Source organism: Miniopterus schreibersii (assembly GCF_964146895.1).
Source record: "Miniopterus schreibersii genome assembly, chromosome: 4".
Taxonomy (NCBI): domain Eukaryota; kingdom Metazoa; phylum Chordata; class Mammalia; order Chiroptera; family Miniopteridae; genus Miniopterus; species Miniopterus schreibersii.
The window spans coordinates 74,405,214-74,429,538 of NC_138105.1; the positions used below are offsets into that span (position 1 = coordinate 74,405,214).

At 47.4% G+C, this 24,325-nt stretch overlaps 1 protein-coding gene across 6 annotated transcripts; it reads right to left on the reverse strand.

Moving 5' to 3' along the window:
- Positions 1-294: 294 nt before the first annotated feature.
- Positions 295-24,169, reverse strand: SUGP2 (SURP and G-patch domain containing 2). Of its 6 annotated transcripts, XR_013998765.1 has the most exons (12): positions 24,045-24,127; positions 22,600-22,731; positions 18,669-20,273; positions 15,586-15,706; positions 14,290-14,774; positions 13,110-13,221; positions 8,399-8,880; positions 6,584-6,645; positions 3,760-3,896; positions 2,951-3,071; positions 2,362-2,464; positions 295-2,093 (listed from the first exon to the last, which is right to left on the reverse strand). XR_013998765.1 is itself a non-coding variant. In XM_081136535.1 (11 exons), the coding sequence occupies exons 2-10, from the start codon at positions 22,718-22,720 to the stop codon at positions 2,951-2,953; spliced, it is 3,246 nt and encodes a 1,081-aa protein (XP_080992661.1). In that variant the 5' UTR covers positions 22,721-22,731; positions 24,045-24,169; the 3' UTR covers positions 295-557. The 6 variants fall into 6 exon arrangements, 5 of the variants coding, with proteins under 5 accessions (XP_080992661.1, XP_080992663.1, XP_080992665.1 ...); XM_081136535.1 differs by lacking the exon at positions 2,362-2,464 and having other exon boundaries at positions 295-557; positions 24,045-24,169; XM_081136537.1 differs by lacking the exon at positions 2,362-2,464 and having other exon boundaries at positions 295-557; positions 24,056-24,153.
- Between the last annotated feature and the right edge of the window lie 156 nt (positions 24,170-24,325).

Below are 24,325 nucleotides of genomic sequence, written 5' to 3' on the forward strand. Positions count from 1 at the left end.
AAGCCTTGCGGGGGGCAGGCAGTCATGGGTAGCTAAGGCAGGGCTCCCAAGTCACGACACCCTCTCAAAGGTGGGTTTCTGTTCCCAGCACCCCCCTCCCCCCCATACGGGGTCCTAATCACTACCTGCTATTGGCACCTTCTGGGCTTTCCCGGTTATTGACCAGGCTCCCACCCTGGCAGGCAGAGGACATGCCCTGAGGCAGGGTGTTTATGATCTGGTTCCATGTAGGCACCATATCTACCATGCATCCCCAACTGGCCTGATTTTATAAATACATCAATGGAGACCATGGAAGGTTGAGTTCCTCTACATTTATTGCAACTGCTAAATGATTAACATTCACAACTTCTTCGATTAAAAAACAAAACAAAAACAAAAACAAAACTTCCATTTTATAACATCACAAACGTCTTCTAGGTTTTACCAAGGACCAAAAACACTAAAATTCTCTATTTGATTTCCAGTGATGGAAACAAGCCAGAGACAGTAAGCACCCAAAGTGGTGAGATAGCACTTTCCGGATGCCTGTTGTCCTCACGGGGGAGACCCTGGAACTAGAATGACAGAAAAGACGCTGTGACTTTGACAAGGCCACATACCCGCACACACACTCACAAGTTCCCTGCAGAGCGGCCTCTGCTGAGAGAGCAAGGTGGCCCAGAGGGCCAGCAGCTGGCACAGGACATACCACCATGCTCCACCCCTGTACCTCCAACGCCTCAACGTTGACTCCACAGGAGAAATGTCACTTAAGTGCTCAAAAGACTTTGCAGGCTCAAGACGTAGATGTTTCCTTTAATATTTGCCAAAGGCTCACAAACAATGTCAGCTCAAACTGGGATGTCCCCAGGAGGAGGAGTGGCATGAGGCTGTGGGGACAGGATTCTCATCCTGGGAATTCCTAAAGCATTTTACTTGTGAATAAAAGTAGAGAAAGCCAAGAATGAACACACTAGGACAGAGCGAATGTGACATTCAGAACTATGCTCAAAGAGAAAGAGTGAGAAAATGTGCTGGGGGATGCACGTCTCACTCAGGCCAACAGGTACTTTGTGACCAACAGGTACCATGGGTGCCCAAGGCCCTGTTCTCAGAGTTCCATCTTGTGGCCCAACCCACAGCCAACATGGAAGGCTGATGGAAGGACTAGGAAAGAGAGGAGTAGAAGATGAACTTCCACAGGTGTGGTTCTCCCAAACTACACCACTCTTGCAGGCTGGTTCACCTCTGCTGGAGGACCACCAGCATTGCCACAGCTATGAAGATCTGCTGGTGCCAAAGCAATAGAAGTGATCAGAAGTAGGCAGATATCTGGGGGCTATACCTGACACGAAGAGAGATGGACCCAGGTAGGTAAGAAGACATGGTGAATGGCAGGACAAACAGATAAGAGTACCAAAGAAGCAGGACTGTAGCTGGGAGGTCTATGCTCTGAGAAAGAAAGGATTTCTTGACAGCCAGTACAAGCAGCTGACAAGGTAACTTACTGCTGTGTTCCTCAAGCCTGTACTATCAGTACGACCAAGTTGTCTAGAATTTAGCATATATTTAAAACTTCAACACTGCTGTTTTAGAAAGAAGGGTTGAGATTACCACAGCCTGAGAATTTAACATGTAGTTGCAAAGCACTGGGAGAAGCTGGAAGAGGTGGCAATCATACGCCTTGAAATAGCAAACAGCTATGGAGCCCACCCCAAGAGGATCCTTCCTGTTCTGTAAAAGGGCCCTAACAAAACAATTATTTCCACTGCCACACATACAAAAAAATGAACAGTCTTGAAGAGTTTACCCCCACCTCTTTGTAGGAAACTTCCTATGTGGTTTAAAAAGAAAAAACTGTAGCTTTCTTTGTGAATTCTAAAGAGAATTATAAAGTTGGGGAAAGTTTCATCAGTGTAGTGACTACTCTCCACTGAATACAGCTGTGTTATACTGTTGTTAAATTTTGTTAAATCTCTTGGGATGCATTTAAGAGATGAGACTCCATAAATAACACATTCATGGAATCAAGTATCTCCACTTGTTCAGAACTTCAGTGCTCCCACCGACAGGCTGTGGTGCCAGAGTACAGATTACATCCCGTTTAAATTCTGGAAACAATAAGAAGACACAATTGGTAATCATTTCAGCATCAAGTTTGCTAACAGAACACTTCTGGAGAGCAACGTGCCAGGGCAGCACCACCTTCTGATAGAACCAGGAAAGACTGGGAGGGAACTTGCTGCCCAAAGCACTTGGAAGAGGAGGAAAGGCAAAAGCAGGTTAGAAATGGGGCATTCTTTTTTCTTTAAGACAAAGAAAAGCCAGCAGAACCTCTGCACCAGAAACTGCAGAGACATTTGTTTTTCATGTACACACCGAACTGACTTGGGCTCTGGCTCCAGGGTGGATCCGGGGCAGAAGTGGCGTTTTTAGAGTAATTGTTGCTTCAAGGCTTATCTTTCTCACCAATGGTTTTCATCTATTCAAGGAGAGAACGATTTTGTTCAAAACTGAGCTGGAAATTATGGGTGGGAAGGGAAACTAAAAGGAGAGGAGAAAGATGAGGATATTCACAGGGCCAAGGTCCTTCAGAAGGAAAAGGATTTGAAGGCCCTCAGAGAGGGAAACTGTCCTCTGCAGCCAGCTTCCAGGTCACCCTTACACTTGTGGGATGCAAGGCCACCCCTATGGCAGCCTGGGAGCCCTGGGCTGAGGCCTCGCAGGCAGGCCCCGTGCAGTTGTGCTTGGCGAGTGTGGTACTCATTCCTTCAGCCAAACCTGGAAGGTTAGAGGGAGGACAACATCCACATCCAAAGACTCCTTTTGTTTCCCTCAAAGAATTTTTTGATTTTTTTTTTTTAGTAGTTTGGGGTGTGGGAAACTCCAACTTTTCGGGAGGAGCCGTCGCTGCGTATCAAAATGCCAGCTTAGACAGGATGCCCAACATGCCAGCTCGTGCACATACCTATTTGTTGGCCCTTTTGTGCCTGTACATCTGCATCATCCTCTGACGGAAGACGTCAAACGTGTCTTCCTTGTGCTCCTGCCCGTCGGCTCCCAACCCCTCCCCTTCGGAGGCCGTACCCCTAAGGAGCAAAATGGAGAATTAGCCACACCCACACCCAGTCCTGGCGACTAAGAGACTGGAAATGGCTTGAGCAGTCAGAGTGGACGAGAGTATGTGGGATGCACCACAATGACAGCAAAGGAGAGGGAAAGTGCACTGTGACCCCCACAGTGCAGGTGCTCAGGAGCCCAGATTATAGCAGAAAGTCCCAACCCCCCCCAGGTGCTAAACTCAGTTATAAGTGAAATAAATGTCTGCTGGGTGTTAATGGGCTTAGCCAATTCTGGGCCAGGTTCCACCCAGGCAGGGCTGCATATGGGTTCCCAGAAAAGGAAGGTGCTTCTTGGTACAACTACTCAGAATCACCACTCAGCTTTTATGACAATGTGGCCAACATGCCAGGGGCCAAGAATCCATTTAAATAGTCTGCACAAGCACAGCAAAGAGCCAGGTGAACACTTGCCTATGGAAATGTCTGCTTCTCATCTCATCTGAAGACTCCCTTTGCTAAAAACAAAAAACAAAACAAAACAATCCCCACATACACCAAAAAACTTCTAACTTTAAACTATGTTCACCATGAGGGCAACCAAGAATTAGGCTGTAGGTGAAAGAACTTAGGACCACAATTCCAAAGAAAGCCTCTTCTTCTAGGCACAGACACAACACTGTACCCCCCTCCCCAGCCCGAAGTGCCTGCTACATACATGCCAACGGGCTCCCTGATGCCCTTCCCACAGGAGCCCAGGCCGTGGCCTTCTTTCCAGCCCATCTTCTGCAGCATCTGGAACCCCAGGTTCTTATCAGTCAGCTTTTGCTGGGCAAAGTCAAAGTCCTTGGGTTTCTGAGGAGAGAGCAGAGTGCAGCATGTGGGTTGCAGCAAAGTGCCCAAAGTGAGGGTCTCCAGCATGGTCCAGCACTGACACCCACTGATACCCCAGACACTCATGTTCAAGTCATGGTCATCTCCCTAGTTCTCACCCTAGAGAGGCACTGAGAGTCCATTAACAGGAAGGAAGTACACCCTGAGGTATGAAGCAGTGTGTGCGTGCGTGTTTAAGCGTGTGCATGAATTATTAAATGAATCCGGAAGAGCTGGGAGGCAAGGGGGTGTTGGCAGGATGGTGGGTCAAGGTCCATCTACAGGGCATGTAAGGAGGGATGCAAAGGTAGGAGGACCTTGCTGTTGGCTGGGGTAGGAAGAAGGGACAAACAGGAGTGCAGGAGAGATGTGCACAGGCTGAAGACAAGGGGAAAGCCAGGGGAACGATGGGCAGGAGCTGCTAGCCCTGAGGGTGCCTCCTACCATCAGGAAGTGACCTAAGAACAGAGGAAATGGAGCCTGCTACTAAGATGACAAGAGGTGCCTATCATGCCCTCCCAGGCCCAGAAAAGAACAGCTAAGGTGAATGGATGGTGGGGAAGGCAGGGCAAAGGCTGGCTGAGGGTCCCCAAATGGCAGGCCTTCCCCGATTTAAGAAAGCACTTGGTGCCCGGCCAGGTGTGGCTCAGCGGTTGAGCATCAACCTAGGATCTAGGAGATTGGGGTTCGATTCCTGGTCAGGGCACATGCCCGGGTTGCGGGCTCGATCCCCAGTTGGAGGCGTGCAGGAGGCACCTGATCAATGACTCTTTCATCATTGATGTTTCTATCTCTCTCTCCTTCTCCCTTCCTTTCTCTGAAATCAATAAAGATATATTAAAAAAAAAAAAAAAAAGCACTTGGTGGGAGCAATGGGAAGAACAGGGGTCAATTGGGCCTGGGAAGATCTCATAAGCATTAAATCTATGTCAGAGTCACCCTATTCAGTTTCCTTGGGCTAAGGTGGCACATAGAGCTGCAGGCAAGACTTCTTCCCTGCCTGCAGTTGCCCCAAGGACAGACCATGTCTGCAGGACACACGATGCACACAGGGTTAACATGCATTTCACTTAATCCTCAAGGTATCTCCTACTTGCAGGGTAGGTGTGACTGCTCCATATAACAGATGTATAGATGGAGGAGGCTCAGGAGTTATACACCAAGATTAGGTGCCAGCCTGAGCCTAAACCCAGCTGCCCCCCTCACCAGGCTGCACCCTCACCCAGGCTACCAGATGGGCACCTGGGTGCTGGCTCAGCCTAAAACTGAGTGTACCAGCAGGACCACGAGCTCTGGGTGCAGAAAGGCACTTCCTCCTGCTGTAGTTGGGGTCAGAGTGATGCTTCATCTGGCTGCTGAGGCTTATGTGGTGTACTCGGAAATGGTCTGACACATTGGAGGCCACTGCATTGGCTTTTCCTTACTGCCAGCAGGGACATCAGCAGAGACTCCCAGCTCCTCACTCACCTCTCTGACTTCTAGGTACCTGTAGTGCCTCCATGTGTCCTGGATGATTTCACCTGGCCATCTGGAATTCAACTCCATCTTCTGATAACCTGCTCCTCACAGGGGCTCCCCAGTTCAGCAAATGGCAGCTTCATCCTCCTAACTGCCCGGGCTAACCACCCTGGGGTGGCTTTCGCTGTTCCACATCCAATTCATCTGCGAGTTCCACCAGGTCGACCTTCACCCCTCCTGTCCTCCGCTCTACCCAGCCTCTACCCCACAGGCTGCTCTCAACACAGCAACCACAGTGGCCACACGTCTTCCACCCAAACCCCACCACAGGTCCCCAAGGGCCTCTCCCAGAGAAGGGCCATAGTGCTTCTGTCTACAGGCCTATGTGACCCGAGTCCCCACCACCTCTACTTCCTCACCTTGCCATCCTCATCACTCCGCTTGGGCCCAAAGAGCTCCCTGTTGATCCATGACTACCCTGGGACTTCTTCCAGGCTCTCCTGCTTAAATGGTACTCTGACCCCACCTTATTCCCTGTCAAACTCCTTCTCTGTATCCACAGTATTCCCATATGACCTAGTCATACACATTTCGGCCCTGCTCACTGCTGCCTCAGGGTGGACACATGGGGCCTGATGCATAGGAGGTGCGAACCATATAATTAATACACACGCTCTGTGTAATGGTTTTTTAAACCACATTACAGCTCGGCCGGAGTGGCTCAGTTTGTTGAGCATCGTCCTGTGCACTGAAAGGTTATCAGTTCAATTCCTGGTTGGGGCATGTATGGAAGGCAACCGATCAATATCCCTCTCTCACATCGATGTTTCTCTCTCTCTCTCCCCCTTCCTCTCTCTAAAGCATGCTCATGTCCTCAGGTGAGGATTAAGAAAAAAATAAAAAACAACAACACATTACAGTCTACTAAATCTGAATCGCTTGAGGATAGAGACAATACTTGTTCATCTCTCCATTCCATTGTACATATCAGGTCTCAATTATCTGTTAAATGGATTACCCTTCTGTGCTTTGGACAAAGCTAAACAGTTTGTTTTTAAAAGCTGCTGGAGAGAAAAGGCACTTGTGCTTTGTATATTCATACTCAGTCTGAAGTATAAGTACAGCTTAATCACAAGCCATAGTGTCCTTTGAGACTATGACAAATTCCAACTAACTACATCACACAAGGACTCACAAAGAGTCACACTCACCTTCTTTTTGGACACAGGTCGACCCCGAGGCCTGTCATAGGCAATGCGAACTGGTTCGTGAACTGGAACACAAAAGAAATATATATACATACATACACTATATGCGTTTTCCCCATATTTCTGAAAGAAAATGAGAGTGCTACAATTTTGGCTAAAGGCCCTCTGCTGACAGAAGGTTGCTATGACCTGCATAAGGCCAGCTGCTTGGCCTGGCTCCTCTCAGGAACCGTGTGACTATGCAGCACAGAGGCTGAACACGTGGGCTCAACTGAGGGCCCCCTGCCAATAGGGAATCTCCTTAAACATAAGATGCCCATGTTTACAATGAAGGACCAAATGTATGGATCATGTTTCCTGACCACAGGACTACACTTTGCTTCACAAACAATCTGCAATGCTATGTATGCTGTCCAGCATCACTATTACTATCCTACTGATAAAGAATTAAAGTCCACATAGAACTTTCCAGCAAAAACAAAGCTCCAAATCATATTATTACTATTATTATTTGGTGATGAAGGGGAGATCAGCAGGACTTGTTTTGTCTCATCAACCACTCAATCCATGAACTGAGAGCTTCTGAAATAGAAAGGACTCCACTTTCCCCCATGAAGGACTTACTTAAGTATTCTGATATGCTACCACCATCTGTAGTAAGAGTTCAGTAGAACAGTTAGCAATCCATTGCAACACCAAAGTTTCCAAACACAAACTGTGGAACTGTTAAACTATATTTAACACTGCTGGGTGTAAATGTGACAGTCTCAATGATGTAGAATAACACAGGTGACAAATGACAGGGCACTGTTCACCACTACCACCACCTTACATGCAGGTATCACAGCATCAGTTCCACACTTGAAGCATGGCCCAGGCTTGGCTTTGCAGACACTTGGATGGGTAGCGGTATGAGGATTAGCCTGGGCCGTGACCAGCCCATCAAAAGGCCACACATGATACAATTCCACTTACTGAGCCTAGAAAAGGCAAGGCCAGAAAACAGTAAGTGGTTGCTGGGGCCAGGTAAGAGAGGGGTCTGTAGACACTTTCTGGGGACAGGCTCCAGCTTCACTGTATTGGTGGGTTCATGCCTGTACACATTTGCCAAAACTCCTTAAACTGTTCACTTGAAAGGGGTGCATTTTGTTGTTGGTAAATTGTACCTCAAGGACCTTAACCCTCCACACAGGAGAGCAAGCGATGGCCTCCACAGAGCACAAGACTCCTGCTAATGGCTGCACGAGACCAGCCTGTCCCATCTCCTCCCACCTCACTGTCACTAGGGAAGTGTCACTATACCCTAGGCCTTCCTTGGTTCAGAAGGCTGGGCAACCCCCAAGGCCATGGGCAGGAAATGGCTGAGATGACCCGGGCCAGTCCCCTCCATAGTCAAGGCTACCCTGCTGGAATCTGAGCAATAATGGAGACCCTGAGCAATATGTGGGATACTAGAAGCCACAGACTACTTGGTAGCGTCTCTTCAGGGTGCTATCATTAGACCAACTGGAAAAGTGAGTTTCACACAAACATTTGCAGTGGTATATAAAACCACTAGGACTGTGTTAGGTTAAAAAAACACAAGACCAAAGAACCCTATGTTGAGGAGGATTTGGGAGGTAATGTCCAGGTTGGCAGTTGGAATCAGAGGTGGGAAGGTGACAGGGGCCTGCTGATTATCTTGTGGCTGAGGGTCAGCAACTTCTTCAAAACAGGCAGGCAATGTCTCCACCTGTTTCCACAACCAAGTACCGCTAACTCCTCCTCAAATGCTAAACGGAAGACTATGCAGGGCTCTGTGCCAATACCGACGCTCACCTTTGGGCTCTTGGATGAGACACAGCCTTTTGGGAGCTGGAATCATGCCGACCTTCAATGATTTGCTGCTGACCCTCTTCCGGGGAAAGCAGGCCTGTGACAGGGCAGGCGCGCCAGCTGGGCCATCCTCGGCCGCCTCACTTGGAAGGCCATCGGTGGGGGGGCTGCCCGCGGAGTCCTCGGACCTGGCAGCCCCTCCTGCAGCCCTGGAGGGCCCTCCAGGAGCAAGGGCCTCCTCGTCCTCGTCCTCCTCCTCCTCATCCTCGTCCTCCTCCTCCTCAGGCATCGCCTCTAGGCTCTCCAGCTCTGCCTCCTGCTGAGGAGGCTCATCTGCAAACACTCCTTCCCCTCCCATGGGCTCTAGAGCGCTCTCACTGGCGTGGAGGTTCAGCGGAGGTGACGTAAAACAAATCGACGGGCACAGTTCAAATACCTTCTTTCGATAGAATTTGAAAGCTGAGCTATTTTGGTCATGTAGAAACCTGGGATAAAGATGATACACACTGGTTACCCAGACAGTTCTCTGAACATTCTTATTTGCTCAAACTGTCTGAATGGACCCGATGAAGCTGGGAGTGGGGCAAAGGAGTGAATTACCTGACCTCTTTCTACCAGTTATGGCCGATGGTGCAGCTTTGCAATGAGATAGAAAGTCTGAGAAGCCAGAATGTGAGGCCTAATTGCTTTTCAGGGGAGGGAGGTGGAGGAACAAAGTATGCGGGGATGACCAGGGAATGTGCTGGAATGAGCTCTAACACAGCCTGGAGATCCGACCTGGCCTCACTCATCCCTTTCTAGTGATGTTACTGGCCCTCTGGACCTCTGAGTGCTCTCTGTGACTCTAGGGTCTCTCTCACATATCCAGGTACAAGATGGAGGAAGTGCGTCACCCACAGAACCTCCTGCCTCACGTCCTGCAGAGAACCTATGTAAACATGATGGCAATAAAGCCTCTCTGAAATCTGAGTCTGAGGACCACCTAGACCTATAGTCATAGCTGGGGGGGTGGGGAGGGGGTTTGGCTGGTGTGAAAAACCAAAACATGCCTGAAGATACAAAATACACTTGGACTAAAGGAAAGACAGCTCTTGTTCCTGGACAAGACAACTCGACCTCATGAAAACGTCAGTTCTTCCCTAGTTAACGTATTAATGCCTAAAAGTATCTCAATAAAAGCATCATTTGTTTCTGGATCTGGACAAGATTATTCTAAAGTCCGTACAGAAAAATAAATACGCAAAAACATCTGGAAGAACTCTGAACAAGCTCCACCAGACATTACAAGGTGTGTGATGCCTCTACAGTTAAAATAGCGTGGTACTGAGATTAAGAAGTACAAGTTGGTAGTTGCAAATTAGTCACAGGGATGTAAAGCACAGCATCAGGACTACCGTCAATAATATTTTAATAACTATGTATGGTGCCAGTTGGGTACCAGAATTATTGGGGGATCACTTTGTAAGTTACATAAATGTCTAACTACTATGCTATACACCTGAAACTAATAAAATAATATGCTACACACCTGAAACTAATAAAATAATATGAATAGATGAACAGGCAGACCAAAAAAAGAGCCAGAAACACAACATCTGATGTGTTTCAAATCTCTCCAAAAAAGACAATCTTTTCAACAAATGGTGCTGGGACAACTGGAAAGCTTTTAAGAAAAATATTTAAATTGGATCCATGCCACACCCCCTGCTCCCAAGTGACTCCACACAGATCGGGGATCTAAATGTAAAAACCAAGATGTACAAGTTACGTAAGAAAATACATAAATGTCTATATAACCTGAGTGTGGGGAGATTCTTTCTTATTATGACTCAGTATGCAGGGGTAATAAAAGAAAAAAATGGAGAAATTTGAATACATTTCTGTACTGCAGAACCCATACACAAAGTGAAAGAAAAACATCAAAATAAGAAGGAAATATATACAACTACATCACAGATAAGAGCTCTTAAAAATCAAGAAAGAACCCAAAAAACCCAACAGAGGAAAGGACAAAAATGAAGAACTTCTACCCTCCAAAAGACATTGCTGGAATGAGAAGACAAGTCACGGACTGGGAGAAAATGTCTGCAAATCACACTTCTGATAAAGGACTGGTATCAAGAATACACAGTGAGCTCTCAAAATTCATTACCAAGTAAACAAACAACCCAATTTAAAAAAAAGGGCTGAAGACCTGAAGAGACGCTTCACTAAAGAAATACAGAAAGCACACAAGCACACTGGAAGATGCTCAACACCATTAGTCCTCAGAAGTGAGAACCACAGTGGGATACCCCCTCCCCCTCCTGGCACTGGGACATTAAAAAGACGGACACTAGCAAGTGCTGGTGAGGCAGGGAGGAATGGAACTCTCACCCAGGCTGCTGAAAAGGCAAAATGATGGAGTCACTTGGAAAGGAAGTTTGGCAGTTTTCTCAAAAGTTAAATGTGGACCCACAATGGGAGCCAGCCCTTCCCTTCCTCGGTATTTATCTGAGAAATAAAAGCAGGTGTCCACAGAGGTCCTTATACATGTATGCTCACAGCAGCTTTATCTATAATAACCCCCAAATGAAAACACTTCAAATACTGTCAACAGTAAATGGGCGAGTAACGTACAGTGGTCCTACTTCTCTCAGCTTACCTTTTATAATTTTTACAACCATGCAAATGCTGTACTTATTTTAAAAATTAAATAAAAAATGCCCTGGCTGGGTGGTTCAGATGGTTGGAGTGTCGTCCCATACACTAAAAGGATGCAGGTTCAATTCCAGGTCATGGTACATACCTAGGTTGCAGGTTCGAACCCTGGTCAGGATGTGTTCAGGAGGCAACCTACTGATGGTTCCCTCTCCATGTTTTCCTCTCTCTTGCTCTCTCAAAAAAATAAATAAAATAAATAAATAAATAAATAAATAAATAAATAAATAAAAAGCATGTCCCTGGGTGAGGATTAAAAAAAAATTTAAATAAAAAAAAGGAAAAAAAGGCCTTAAAACTGAATATCCACAGAAACAAGTGGACCTGACTTGTGTCAAATTGATGACACAGACACACATGCAAAATGAATCAACTCAAATAACTGCTGAGCACATCAGATATATAATTCTTTCAAGGAAAAAGAAACCCAAGGGTATCTTGGCCTTGCCCAGTACAGTGAGTTTCAAACTATTTTATGAGCATTGGGAGACAGAACACATTATCCCACCTGATGTTGCTGTAGGATCCAGGACTCTCAGTGTGGGTAAGGAGGGGACAGCACCCTCTGAGGAACATTGCTCAAAAAAGGCTGCACGGAGGGTAAGGAATAACCCCAAACCCTAGCGGTACCAAGTGCCCAGGATGATGCAGAGTTTTTTTGCAAACTTTAGTTTTCATGGAGGGAAAAGGAGGACTGACGAAAGTCCTGGCCTGTGTTGCTCATTGGTTAGAGCATCGGCTCATGCAACAAAGGATTGGGGGTATGATTCCTGGTCAAGGGCACATACCTGGGTTGCAGCTTCAATCCCTGGCCCTGGACAGGGTGCGTACGGGAAGCAACCAATCGATGTGTGTCTCTCACATTGATGTTTCTCTCTTTCTCTCCCTTTCCTTCCCTTCTACTCTCTCTAAAAATCAATGAAAAAATATCCTCTGGTGAGGATTAACCAAAAAAAAAAAAAGGACTAATAAAACACTCCCAGCTTCCCTGTACTAAGCTGTCCCCCTTGCCTAGCCCTGCCAGGGCAAGATCTCACATGCCACAGGCAGCCCCACTTTGAGACCTGCAGGTGGCAGTTCCTGAGGTCATCAGGCCTGTAAAAGGCAGAACCAGGCAGAGCATTTGCAAAGCCATCAGTGCTCTAGGCAGCTGGTCTGGGTCTCCCAAGAAGCAGAGGGTACCCCAGTGCGGTGCCCAGTCAAGGTCCCAAACAAGCTAGAAGAGCATGCTCAGTCACCACTGGGTCTAAGACATGCACTAGAAAATGTGAAGTTTTTAACTGTATTCTTTATTAGACTAAGGCACAATTCTGCAGCATGCTGGGAGCAGGGCAATGGTCCAGAGCCCCAACAGGCTGCAGGATACAAATGTACACAGCATGAAAACCCCCTGCTCCCTACACACTCCCCACCAGCTATGATGGGAGCCCAACAGAGTTATGGCTCAGTAATGGGAACCCTGAAGGAGGAGAACCTGCATCCCGGAGGCAGAGCTACTTCCTGACTGTGTGGTATTGAGTCTAAGTAACAGGGAGGGTACTGGTGCTTCTCCCAGCCCAAGGGTGCCAGGCTGTCACTGCATAAAAGTGCTTGCTGCCCACACTTAGACCAGGGACCACCATCACTCCACGAGGAGCAAATTCTCATCAGCCCACAGCAGCCAGTGTGAGCAGGGGGCAGTGCCCTCCTCTCCTCCCCAGGCTTTTGGGTGAGGATGCACCCTCCCTCATTCACTACTGTTCGGCCTCTGCTCAGGTCACTATCTCCCCTCCCGTGGAGAACTCCTACTTGGCCTCTGAATCCAGCTTAAATGTCCCTCTGAGCTTTTCCTCATCCCCTCCAATCCCAGAACAGACACTCCTCCCTCCCAGCCCTGAGCTCAACAGAAGTCAAGTCATAACTTATCCCGGCATGACCCCTGGGGCAGGAGAGTGTCTGCCAGGCCACCCTTTGGGCTCTCAGGACACTTGTGGGGTGAACACACTCAAACCAGAAGGGTGTGATAGGTACGTACCACAGGTCAGGGTTGTCGGTGCTGTTTTCTATGCTGAATTGTTCAATCTCTGGTCCCACCTGAGCAACAAATTTGGCCAGTTTCTCTGCAGTCTCCATAGTCTTCGAGTCAACTACAAAACAAAGCAACTGTCACATGTATGAGCTGCCACTTCCCATATGGACATCATGGGACTGTGAATACTAATTACAGAAAGTCCCTCATGTCCCCCTCCTACATATTTGCCTTTTGCCATGTGACTCTGTAGCTCTGTCCAATAGAGGTGGACTCTCCTCTCCCCTGAACTGGGACTAGCCCCAACATTCCTGCTAGCCAACAGATGTGGTAGAAGTGCTGAGCCTGGGGCTCAGAGGCCTCAAGCACCTTCACTGTCTCTCCCGAAGGCCTCACACCAACCTCAGGTGAACCCACCCCAGCTGGCTGCTGGGAGGTGACAGCCACATGGCCCAGTCACCCATATCACCTCAACCAGCCTTGGACAACCAGCCTCAGACAACCAGCTGCTGCCTACTAACACATGTGCAGGCCCAATCAGACATAGCTCCTGTGTGAAGCCACAGTTTGGAGCTGCTCGTTCTGCAGCAATAGCTGCTCATTCTGCAGCAGCAGCTGGATAGATTTTTCCCCCCTCTACATTCCCACCTAGTGCTGAGTGGGAAGCACTGGTCAGGGGCAGGCCTGTTGCAAAAGCAGAAGGTAATAGCTAGGAGACACAGAGAGGTTAAGTTGGTAACTTCAGAAGAAACTGCAGGTCAGCTAACCCTGAGGAGGGAACAAGGAGACCTGGGGAGAAGAGGCAGAACAAGAACAGGGCAGCCCTATGGAATGTAGAGCAGGCAAAAACAAAGAGAAATGGATCAAGGAGCTCAAAGCCCCAGACACAGGCACACAGCATGACCTGGTGGTCAGCAGTAGGACCCTGCAGGGAGGTACAGTCACTGGGCAGCAACCCGAGTTAGCTCCTCAGGACAGGAAGAAGAGTGCAACAGAACTCTCAGGCTGCCCCCCTCGAGGAAGCAAGAGGAGAGAAAGCACCATCTTGTGCACCAATCCTCACCAGGTCCCCATTACTACTGCCCACTGCCCAGACCACTGAGGCCAGTCCAACTCTGCAGAGACCCCTGGAGATTGGATATTCAGGGCTGGGTCCCAGAGGAGGGAGACAGGAGCGAGCACCCACCATCAGCAGACAAGCAGGGAGAGGAACTCTGAGGGGCTTCGGATATGTCCACTCCTGCTGGCTTGGAGGATGGGCCTGCAGCTTCTGAGCTGAGGTCCTGAGATGGCCCGGCAGGATCTGGTGGGCAGTCCTTGGTGGCATCATTTCCATCTGGCTGGGTTGGCTTTTCCTGCAAGGAGCCTGGAGCTTGCCGGGTGTGGTGTTTCAGCCTGGTGCCCGAGGAGAGGAGGGTCTGGGTCCCAGTGGTTGCTCTCCTCACCTTCCAACCCTGGAGCCCTGGAGCTCGGAGCAGCCCCCGTCGCCGCCCTGGGAGGAGCCTCTTCTTGAGGCTCTGGACCGCCCGCGCATACAGCATGGCCCGGACTGCACACTCTGCAGCCATTGGCTTCTGACCCACTCCTGGTGTGGTCTGGCTTATCCGCTGTGCTTCTGCCAGTTTTAGCTTGTAATATTTATATTCCAGACTACTGTCATCAGACAAAAACCTATATAACAAAACAGGTACAGTGGGACATTGCTAAAACACCAGCATGACCAAATCATTGCTGCAAATACACTTCCGCAAATCCTTTCTACATGATGGCTTCTCTACTGTCCGAGGTTCCACTGAGGGCCCAGAGCGGGTCCCAGGTCATGTTTTGCCCAGAGTGACTGCAGGGCAACCAGGAGCTTTGAGCACTGGTAGAATCCTCCTCCATTTGCAGCATCAGCAGCCATGAAGGACTTCATAGCTCCTGGAGGCTTAGCTATATAAACCAGTTACCTGGAGCCATGGAAGCATTTTGCTACCAGCACACGAAGGCCATTGCTCCTGAATTTCATATTCAAAAGGTGACACTCTTCAAATGGTGGGTGCTCAGTGACCTTTCAACTATATTAGTTACTCTAATAAGTATTCTATGATGAAAACTTTAATTTTAAAAAGTTCTATTCATGTGAAGAGGCAATAAAGCAAAACGAAGACAGTTAACAAATAGTAGCAATAAATCACAAACAGCTGCTATGAGATATCCCTCATCTTACATTCTTTGCAGGCACATCTTAGCTCATCCTTAAGCCAGCATAGCAGGGACGCAGACTTCTAAGACTGGACGAGAGAGGGTCACAGGGCAGGTCTGCAGCAGGGGTGGTGCTTGAACCCACGTCAACCTGATTCACTCTTATGCTCTTCCCACTGGTCAACACCACTGCTCAAAACAAACACCTCACCCTCTGCTCTGGATACCATCAGAGCAACATAAATGTTGCTGTGTGCTCTATGGGAGGGATTCGGAGGGCTGATATTTAAAGACCTACCAGTAAGCAGGGTCCTCCTTGAGAAGAGCTCTCTCTTTAGGAGACAGGCTGCCTCCAACGACACGTGTGACCAGCTGGTCGATGGTGTCCACCACTTTGTGATCTGCTCGCTGGGGGATGGCTGGAACATACAAAAGGGCTTTTCTCAGAAACACTGGGCCACATGGTGCCTGGAAGACCAGGACAGAGTCAGGGGCTTAGGATGAAGCCTAAGCAGGCACCAGCAACCGAAATCCTCATTCATGAGAGAACGGCATTGATAAGAGGAAAGTAGAGTGTTAAAATATCCTCCCAAAAGCTCTAACAGCATAACCACCAGGACAAAAACAGTCACAGGCTTACAATGACAATACAGAGTAATGTGTGTATATATTCTACCAAAGGAAATGGTATGTAGCACTCCATACCACTTCTCGTGTGTCACTTAACTTAAATGTTCACAATATTAAGGAGAAAATATAAAGATATAGCATGTATTTAGGTATAAAACATGTAGAACATTTGTCTAGGTTGTGATTCCCAATAGGAAGGAGGGAAGAAAAGATACATAAATATGGAAACATAGAAAAAAAAGAAAATATACCAGAAAGTTAACAGATGTTATCTATAGGTGGTAGATTTATCAGGATTTCATTCTCTTTGTGTTGTATCTACAAAATACAAACATACATGTGTTCCATAATCAGAAAACATACATATATAAACTTACAAAGAAAAATTTCCCAATTAAAAAAGTCAATGGTCCCAAAGTAGGTGTTCACAGAAATATTTGCTGAATGCATGACAACATTTTTTAAAGTGCGAATTTCCTCCAATATGGCTATAATTTAAAATGCCACCAGAAACGGAAGAAAATCTGTGTCCTCAAATAACAATAAAGATTGTTTAGTTTTCTGATATTTGCCAGTTTTAATAGCACAGAATGGTCTATTCGTTCCCTCATTCAATAAAAGCCACCCTTGAACTGGAGAGGTTTTCCAGTTTGTTCTGTGGAGTAACTGCACTGTCCTGTTCTTGCCTATGTCTGAGTTGTAACTTTGAGTTTATTTAAACATCAGTAGGAGCTCTTTACACAGGATAAGTCAATCTTTCAATTGTCATGTTTTTGCAAGTATTTCCCTTTTGAAATTGTTTTCCTTTCTTTTTGTTATTGGGTTTCATTTTACAGAATTGCTAACTTTATATGATTTTACAGAAAAATAAGAGGCCTAAAATAGGCAGCTTTCAGAAACAAATGCAATTTGTGGGTCACTGCAACCATCTCCAGAGAAAATGACCATAGCAAGGGCCAGAAAGTGGGTCCCAGCAATCCTTCTCTGACACTATATCCTTTTAAAAGAGGATTTTAAAATTAAAATTAAAATAGTAATAATCAACAAATTTAACCCAAGATGTCATCCCAGCGATTCCAACATACTATAATGAAAGCAGTGCTGGGGCAGTGCTGGTGCTGTCCACCTGCTGTCCAGATAGTGGAGGCTTACAGATGCCAATTACAAGGGACCCTAGCTTTGCTCAGCCTCAGAAGCTTGTAGTAAAAGGCAATGAGTATAACATCAAGGGAAAGATGAGATCATTTATGTTGGGTCAATATCATGATGCAGTGAGAGCTGTAAAAACACAGGAAAGACTGGCCAGTTTTGCTCAGTGGTTAGAGCATCTGCCCAAGGGTTGAGAGTTCGATTTCCGGTCAAGGGCATGCACCTTGGTTGCAGGTTCGATCCTGGCCGGGAGACAACCAAGTCAATGTGTCTCTCTCACATCGATGTTTCTCCCCCTCTTCCCTCCCTTCCACTCTTCTCTGAAAATCAATGGAAAATATATCCTCTTGTGAGGCTTAAAAAAAAAGCAAACACAAAACCAAAAAAACACAGGAAGGGCCTTTGACAATCCTGTCAAAGAGTAGGTGGTAGTATTTTCAGTATAGCAGGCTACACAGGCAGGCCCACCTGTCTACTAGCACGAGGGAACAGTGGTGGGCAACTTTAGATTATAGGGACTTTTTCCCTCCAGTATCATTGTTACATTAACTTTCTCCTCCACTGCTCTGGGGGGTATGCAGAAGAAGGGGCCCACTTCAACCCTGAGCTGCTTCTGGAAGGCTTCCTCTCTGGGAGTAGCTGTGGCTGCCCACCTGCGGTGGGCCCTACCAGTACTAGTGCAGTTGGGGTTCCACAAGGGTGTAGAGGAGTGAAGAGATTCAGGAACAAATGAGACTTCCCCACTGGGTTGGGGCAATGGAAGTGGAAAACCATGTCAGGAGGAAAGAGGACATGACCACTACCTATGAGCATGAGCCCTGGGAGGTTTGGGCTGAGAGCAGTCATCCTGGGAGCTAAGGGAGAGGGACAAGGAACACCCAACAGCAAATCGTGTCTATTACCTCCTCATTGGCCTGCACCTCTCCATAAGCCAACTGTTAACTACAGGTTACCAGGGGTACCTAAGTGATGTCGACCTTTAGCCAGTCTAGAAAAGTGAGTGGGTGATTGTCACCTGGATCAACCTGGTTGATCCCTGTCAATTCCTCAAAATAGCTCAAGTACGGCCTCCCTTTGGCATTCCCAACTCCCCAGGCTGGGACCTCTTTATGTTCCCTTCATCCCAGCACAGGAGGGGCTGGTGATTTCTTTCCCTCAGGAGCATAGGGGTCTGCTTAGAGACAGTGCCAAGCATTTACTTTTCCTTCTAGGAATACCCAAGGGGGGACAGCGGCAGTAGGAACAGGGTTTCTTAACTTTGGCTGCAGGACGGTAGAAATCCCCCAAACGCACAGGCAAAATTGTTCAAAATATATGTGCATTTTTGTGGCAAGGGCTGTGGCTTTTCATCAGATTCCCAAAGGAGTGTCTAAGGACTTCTGCGGTAAATGGAAGATTCCTCATACATGCTTATGGAATGAACGGCAGACAGGCATGTACACAGGCCAATGCGAGTTTTCTGCTAAAATTCTGATTTGTTTTCAGTTGGCTAAAGAATTTTTTGTAAAAATGTCAAAGAGAGTCAGAAATATTACAACGGGAAAAAAACACACGAAAAAGAAACAAGTCACAACAAGTAGAAACTTTTGCTGCTTTCCTTACCATCACTTAGACCACTCAGAGCCTTGGCCTGAATTTCAGGTTTGGTAGGAAGAACCGTTTTCTCATCTTGAGTTGGCTCAGGTTCGGCTTTCTTGACTTGGAGTGGACACCCACTACTGACCAGCCAGGCCTTCAGGTGATCTATATACTCTCTCCCAAACAGAGTGGAGTCCTCAAAGTTTGGAAATGCGGCAGGAGAGGGAGCTATATCTTGGAGGCCGACAGCTTCTAATATTTTCTCTTGCCGGAAAGAAGAAGCCAAGGAGAATGTCTGTCCCAAAAGGGCCAAAGACTTCCGGCAGAGAGAATTGGTGGTCTCCAGGGCAACAGCCAAGTCCAGGGGGTTACTTAGGGTCTTCATTTTGACACTCAGTTCATAGGCATTGCAGGCCATGAGCAGAGGCGTGACACTCTTTAGAAGCCGGTCTTGAAGCCTCATTATGTACTTGTCAAAGGGCTTTATGACTTCAAAAAAGCAATTTTTGGTCTTCACAGCACCTTTGTCTAAAAGCATGTTTAAAAACTCATTATCAACTCTGGGTGTTTTCAAAGCAGAGTGCTTTAAAAATTTGATAGTAAAAAAGCAAAAATCTCTGTGCTCTGGTTTTAAGGAGCATTTAAATGAGGCAAGCATTTTAGCACAGGTTTCAGTTTCAAGTTCAAAGAGAGTCTGGAAAAGCTGGGAAAATTTAACATCATCTTTTATGGTGTGGAATCCTGCCCATTTGATTATTTCTATCCCAAATCTTGAAAAAACATCGGACTTATCAATGAGGTCAAAACTCATCTTTCTTCTTGGGAGACGAATGTCCTTCAGATTGAGCCCCAGAGGGATTTTCTGAGGGGGGAATTGGATATCTTCCGTCCCTGGGTTTGTACCTAGGGTCACATCAGAACTTGGGGTGGTTTTCTGGATTTGGTTAGTGCCCTGAGTTTTGGGAGTAATACGATTTATAGTGGGTACTTTTTTTGTGCTCATACTCCTCAGCGTGACAAGTTTCCCGACCCCCCCTTTAGGTGTAAGCAGGCCCTGAGACTCCCCCTTTCCTAGGAGGGCACCCTCCTGATCAACAATGTTTAGACCTCGGCCTCTGCCCTGGACTTGGCCACTGCCCCTGAGCACAGAGTCTGCCTCCCCTGGACGGTCCACGTCGTAATCCCGACTCTCTTTTTCCAAACACTCTTTCTCAATCAGCCTAGAGGACCCAAAGTCCCCTAGTAGTGAAGAAGGCCCAAAATTATACTCCTGTGACCAGGATGATTCTTGAGAAACTGGGTGGCCAAAGTCTTGTTCCCAAGAGCCACGGAGTGTAAATTTCCAGTCCGGAGAACGGAAATGTCCCAATTTCCGGTGGCCAAAGACCTGCTCTCGGGAATCAGGGTGGGAAAATTCTAGATCCCGGCCACATTCTTTGCGAAAGTAATTGTCTTCATTTACAGAAGGGTTGTTTGATCTGAAGGAAGGTCCTGGAAACACATCACCTCTCAGGCCTTCTCTTCCAGCATCTCGAGAGTGAGCTACGGATCCGCCCAGAGTATATCTGCTGTCACTGTGAATGTCATCATACATATCTGCTCTGACTCTTGGCAGTGTCCTTATAAGATCTGAAATAATCCAAAAGGAAACACAAAGGTACTTTAGACAAGAGGGTGCAAATGGACGGTTCACAGGTTACCAGCCAGCTGGAGCACTTTATCTGCCTGAGTGCATTTTATTTTTTCTAATTTTTATTTATTTATTAATTAAATGTTTTTATTGATTTACGAGAGAGGAAGGGAGAGGGAGGAAGGAAGAGATAGAAACATCAATGATGAGAGTCGTTGATTGGCTGCCTCCTGCATGCCCCCCACTGGGGGACTGAGCCCACAACTCAGTCATGTGCCCTGACCAGGGATCAAACCCTCACCCCGATTCGTGGGTTGATGCTCAACTGCTGAGCCATGCTGGCCAGGCTAGGCATCAGGGTTTTTAAAAGGTCCCCAGATGATTCTAATGTGCAGCAAATTTAGGGAGATGTGGATGGAAGGAAAGTATGAGGTTAAGTCTGGTCCTCAAAGGAATACTGGAATAGTCTGAGTAAAATGGAAAGCCACAGATGGGCTCAGAGCAGAGAGATAATCTCACTGGCTACTGTGAAGACGATACCAAAAGGGATGAAAACAAATGTGGATGTTCCAGCAAGAAGTCCATTGGGATAACCTAGGTATTGATGACTACTGATGGTGTGGTGAGGGAGGTAGCATTTGAGATAGAGTGGTAGCTTGTTTCTGCACAACAGGATTTTCTGAAGCCTTGTAAACCAAGGCATCAGAAAAGTGCAGAGTAGAACAGAGACAAAGTCCAACTGATGAACCATGCAGCTCTGTGACAAAGAGATGGTTCTAGAATCATCTAGCATCCTGCTTGGTTCCCAGTTCACCCCTCCCGAAACTTTCTTAAGATAGCAATGTACATATTGGTGTTTGAGTCTCTAGATAGAGACCAAGATTTATGTCTCCATATACAGGGTGTCCCAAAAAAATGTATACACACTTTAACAGCTGATAGCTTATTTTTGAAAATGAAATGTATTTTAATAAACACTGCCTCTATAATTATTTAAAGTGTGCATATACATTTTTGGGATACCCTATGTACATATACATGCATACATATGTACATGTAAGTATGTGTCTCTCTGTGTGTATATATATATAAGTACATAAGTATTGAGGATTATATATTGCTAAAAGAATTGAAGGATGCACAGATCACCATAAATACGGTTACTTCTGAGGGTTAAGTAGGCAGCTAAGAAGACTTTTACATTTTACTCTTAACTATTTCTCAAGTCTTCCAATCTTTTATAACAGGTACGTTTCTGTGCACTACTCATATAATTTTTGAAAACTCAATCACCTGGTCTCCAGGTCAAAAACATGTAACAACAGTTATCCCTACTGCAAGCACTTAAGACTCATTCATTCAATGCTAAGAACCCCTCCTCCATGCCAAGGCTGGCTCAGGGGCTGTGTAGCAGCAAATAGCACAGGCCCAGCGATGAGTCCTGAAGGAAACCAGTCCACAGCAGAGGAGTGAGCCAACAATGTACTTCCCTGAGGCCGGGAAGGGCAACCAAATCAACCTCAAGATCTGCTGGGGCTTCCTGGGGGAAGGCACCTGTGAACTGAGTCTTAGTGCCTGAGGGAATCAACCAGGCAGAGCTGGGATGAGAAGGGATTCAAAGCACAGACAGGTGGCACAGAATTACTGAAACATAAAGCCCAAGGCAAAGAGTAAGGGTTGGGAGCCTAGTGCGTGGTAGTAAGGGACCTCCATGTCATCCTGTAATCTGTGTAAGCACCGTTTTTTATTCTGCTGGAATGGTGTTTCAAAATTCTCCAAAGGGAAATGTTTTCAGGCATGGTCTATTCTCAGTAGCTCCATAGCTTCTTGCCCCACCCTCCAGTCTTGCACACATCACTGTTACCTGATGCTCCTGCATGAAGCAGGAAGCCCCAAGAGTCCAAGCAGGGCCTTGGCCCAGCAAGGTTGGCATTAATAGATCTGTAGTCAGGGCAGATTTGAAAGGAATGAAGCCAGAAGCTGAGAGACCATTCGGGAGGAGATTACTGAAATAATCCAAGTCAGAACTGAAAAGAGCTCAAACCTGGGTAGTGGTGGTGGGGATACAGCCAAAAGATTGATTCAACAACCTTTTTGTAGGTAGGAGAGGGTTTTGGGGGAGAAGAAGCTCCAGGTAATGACAGTATCTTCTTCTACACAGTGATTTAATACGCAAACCCAGAGAATACTTCATCTCCCTTTAACAAATAAGGAATGTAGCATCAGAAGAGTTACATAGTTTGCCAAAGGGACTGAAATCCTCCTGCTCTGACCCTAAATGCCCTACTACCCCCCACCCCACTGGCCCCCAATTAAGCACTTTACCTTGAGCTTTAAATTGCAGAGCTTCACCTACAGCTTCACCACTGGGGTCCATGTGATATCGGTTAGCTTTTTCTTGTAATACGGCATCAAAAGTCTCCTGCGCAATTCGCCTTGCTGCCATGTTTCTCTAACCTGTAGTCAGAGGAGAAAAAACACTAAGAACGACAACTAATGCTCAGAGAGCTGGTTCTCTATTTCATCTAATCCTCAAAGTAATGATAATTCATAATCCAGTACACTACTTCAGAGAAAGGTTGTATTATTTCAAGGGGCCTCTGCTCTCAGGAAGCTCACAGGTGTTGGCTGAGGGGGAGCAAGATGAGCATGGTGATCTTGGGCAAGTTATTTTGCTTCTTTGAGCCCATTTCCTCAGAATTCCTTTAAAAGTTCTATGAAAAAAGTCCTTACCTCCTTGGGTTGCTGGAGGACTGCAAGAAGTAACACATAACTGAACATAACAGTGTAGGGGAATGGGAGCATAACCCTCTTACATGGTAGTTAGGAAAGATGTGACTGTTCCCATTTCCCAAACAGAGCCAAAAGGCTCTAAGAAACAACTCCCCTTAGAAAGAAGCCTGCTGGAGGAATCCCTGACTAGTAACAATGAGCTAATTGTGTAGGGAAGGGACTCCCATGATCTCCTTTACTTGCAACAATCCAGTGAAGTGGGTCCTGTTGTGAATGACATTAAACAGAAGAGGAAATGCGAGCTGCAGGCTAAGTGACTCAGGCAAGGTCAACGATCCAGGGCTGAAACCTGTGGGGACAAAGCCTGAAAACTAAATAGAAAAGGACTCAGAAAGAAGCAACACTGAGGAATCCTGTGGCGGCCAGTCCTTAACCACCAAGATATTCCTTCCAACTTGAAACCTCCAACCCAAGACCCAAGCTTGCTCCTGCCTTACAGTCTTCCTGATAACCATCACCTCCTTTTCCATCGTTTAGCCGTTTTCCTAGGGCGGCCCTTTTCTCTACTGGCAAAGGGAAGGTCCTCAGGCCAGGCGGCCCAGGACCAAATGAAACGACCTAACCTTTCTGTACCTCCGTTTTGACCATCTATGGAATGGGCAGCTAATGGTGGGGGCTGCTGTAGGGACTGAACCCGTTAAAAATGGCAAAGGGCCGGATACAGCACCCGGCCTCCGTGATCGTCTTACGAGAAAGGTCTCTCCGGGGTCGGGATGAATGAATGAGCGCGGGAACGAATGAACCCCTGTGGGTGAGGCCGACCTGCTCCCGGCCTCGGAGGACGAAGAAAAGGGGGCGTCGGGCCCGAGAGGCCGCAGACCGCCCCACCAGGCCGATCCACTGGGGACGCGGTCATCTTGTAGCCCGAAGGCCTAGCCCGCGGCGCAATGGCAGGGACCAGGGGCCCGCTTGGGGCCGAGCCCGAGCCCCCCGACCCTGGGGCCCACCCACCGACAACGCCCAGGCCCGGGCCTCACCCCAAGCCCACCGAGTGCAGAGTCGCCCCCGCCGATGACTGAGGCTCAGCCACCGCCTCCGCCGCCGCGCGAGGCGGGGTCATGCAAATAAGCCAACGGTCTCCGCAGCGCCGCGCCGCGCAGGCGCAGGTCCAAGCCGCGCCCTGGTGCGCAAGCGCACGCGGCCGCTACCGCGCCCTCTCCCACAGGCGCGCTTCCCGCTTCTTCAAGGTGGACGCCCCGGAGGCGAAAAAATTTCACTGTCGGAGGGCGGCGATAACACAGAACATCCTGGAAAAAGT

Coding starts and splice junctions, on each gene's coding strand:
- SUGP2 (XM_081136535.1), bottom strand. CDS start 22,720: ATGGCAGCAAGGCGAATTGCGCAGGAGACTTTTGATGCCGTATTACAA. Junction 14,775..15,585: donor AAGGAGGACCCTGCTTACTG/GTAGGTCTTTAA, acceptor TTTGTTATATAG/GTTTTTGTCTGATGACAGTA. Junction 13,222..14,289: donor TCCCTGCTTGTCTGCTGATG/GTGGGTGCTCGC, acceptor TTTGTTTTGTAG/TTGACTCGAAGACTATGGAG.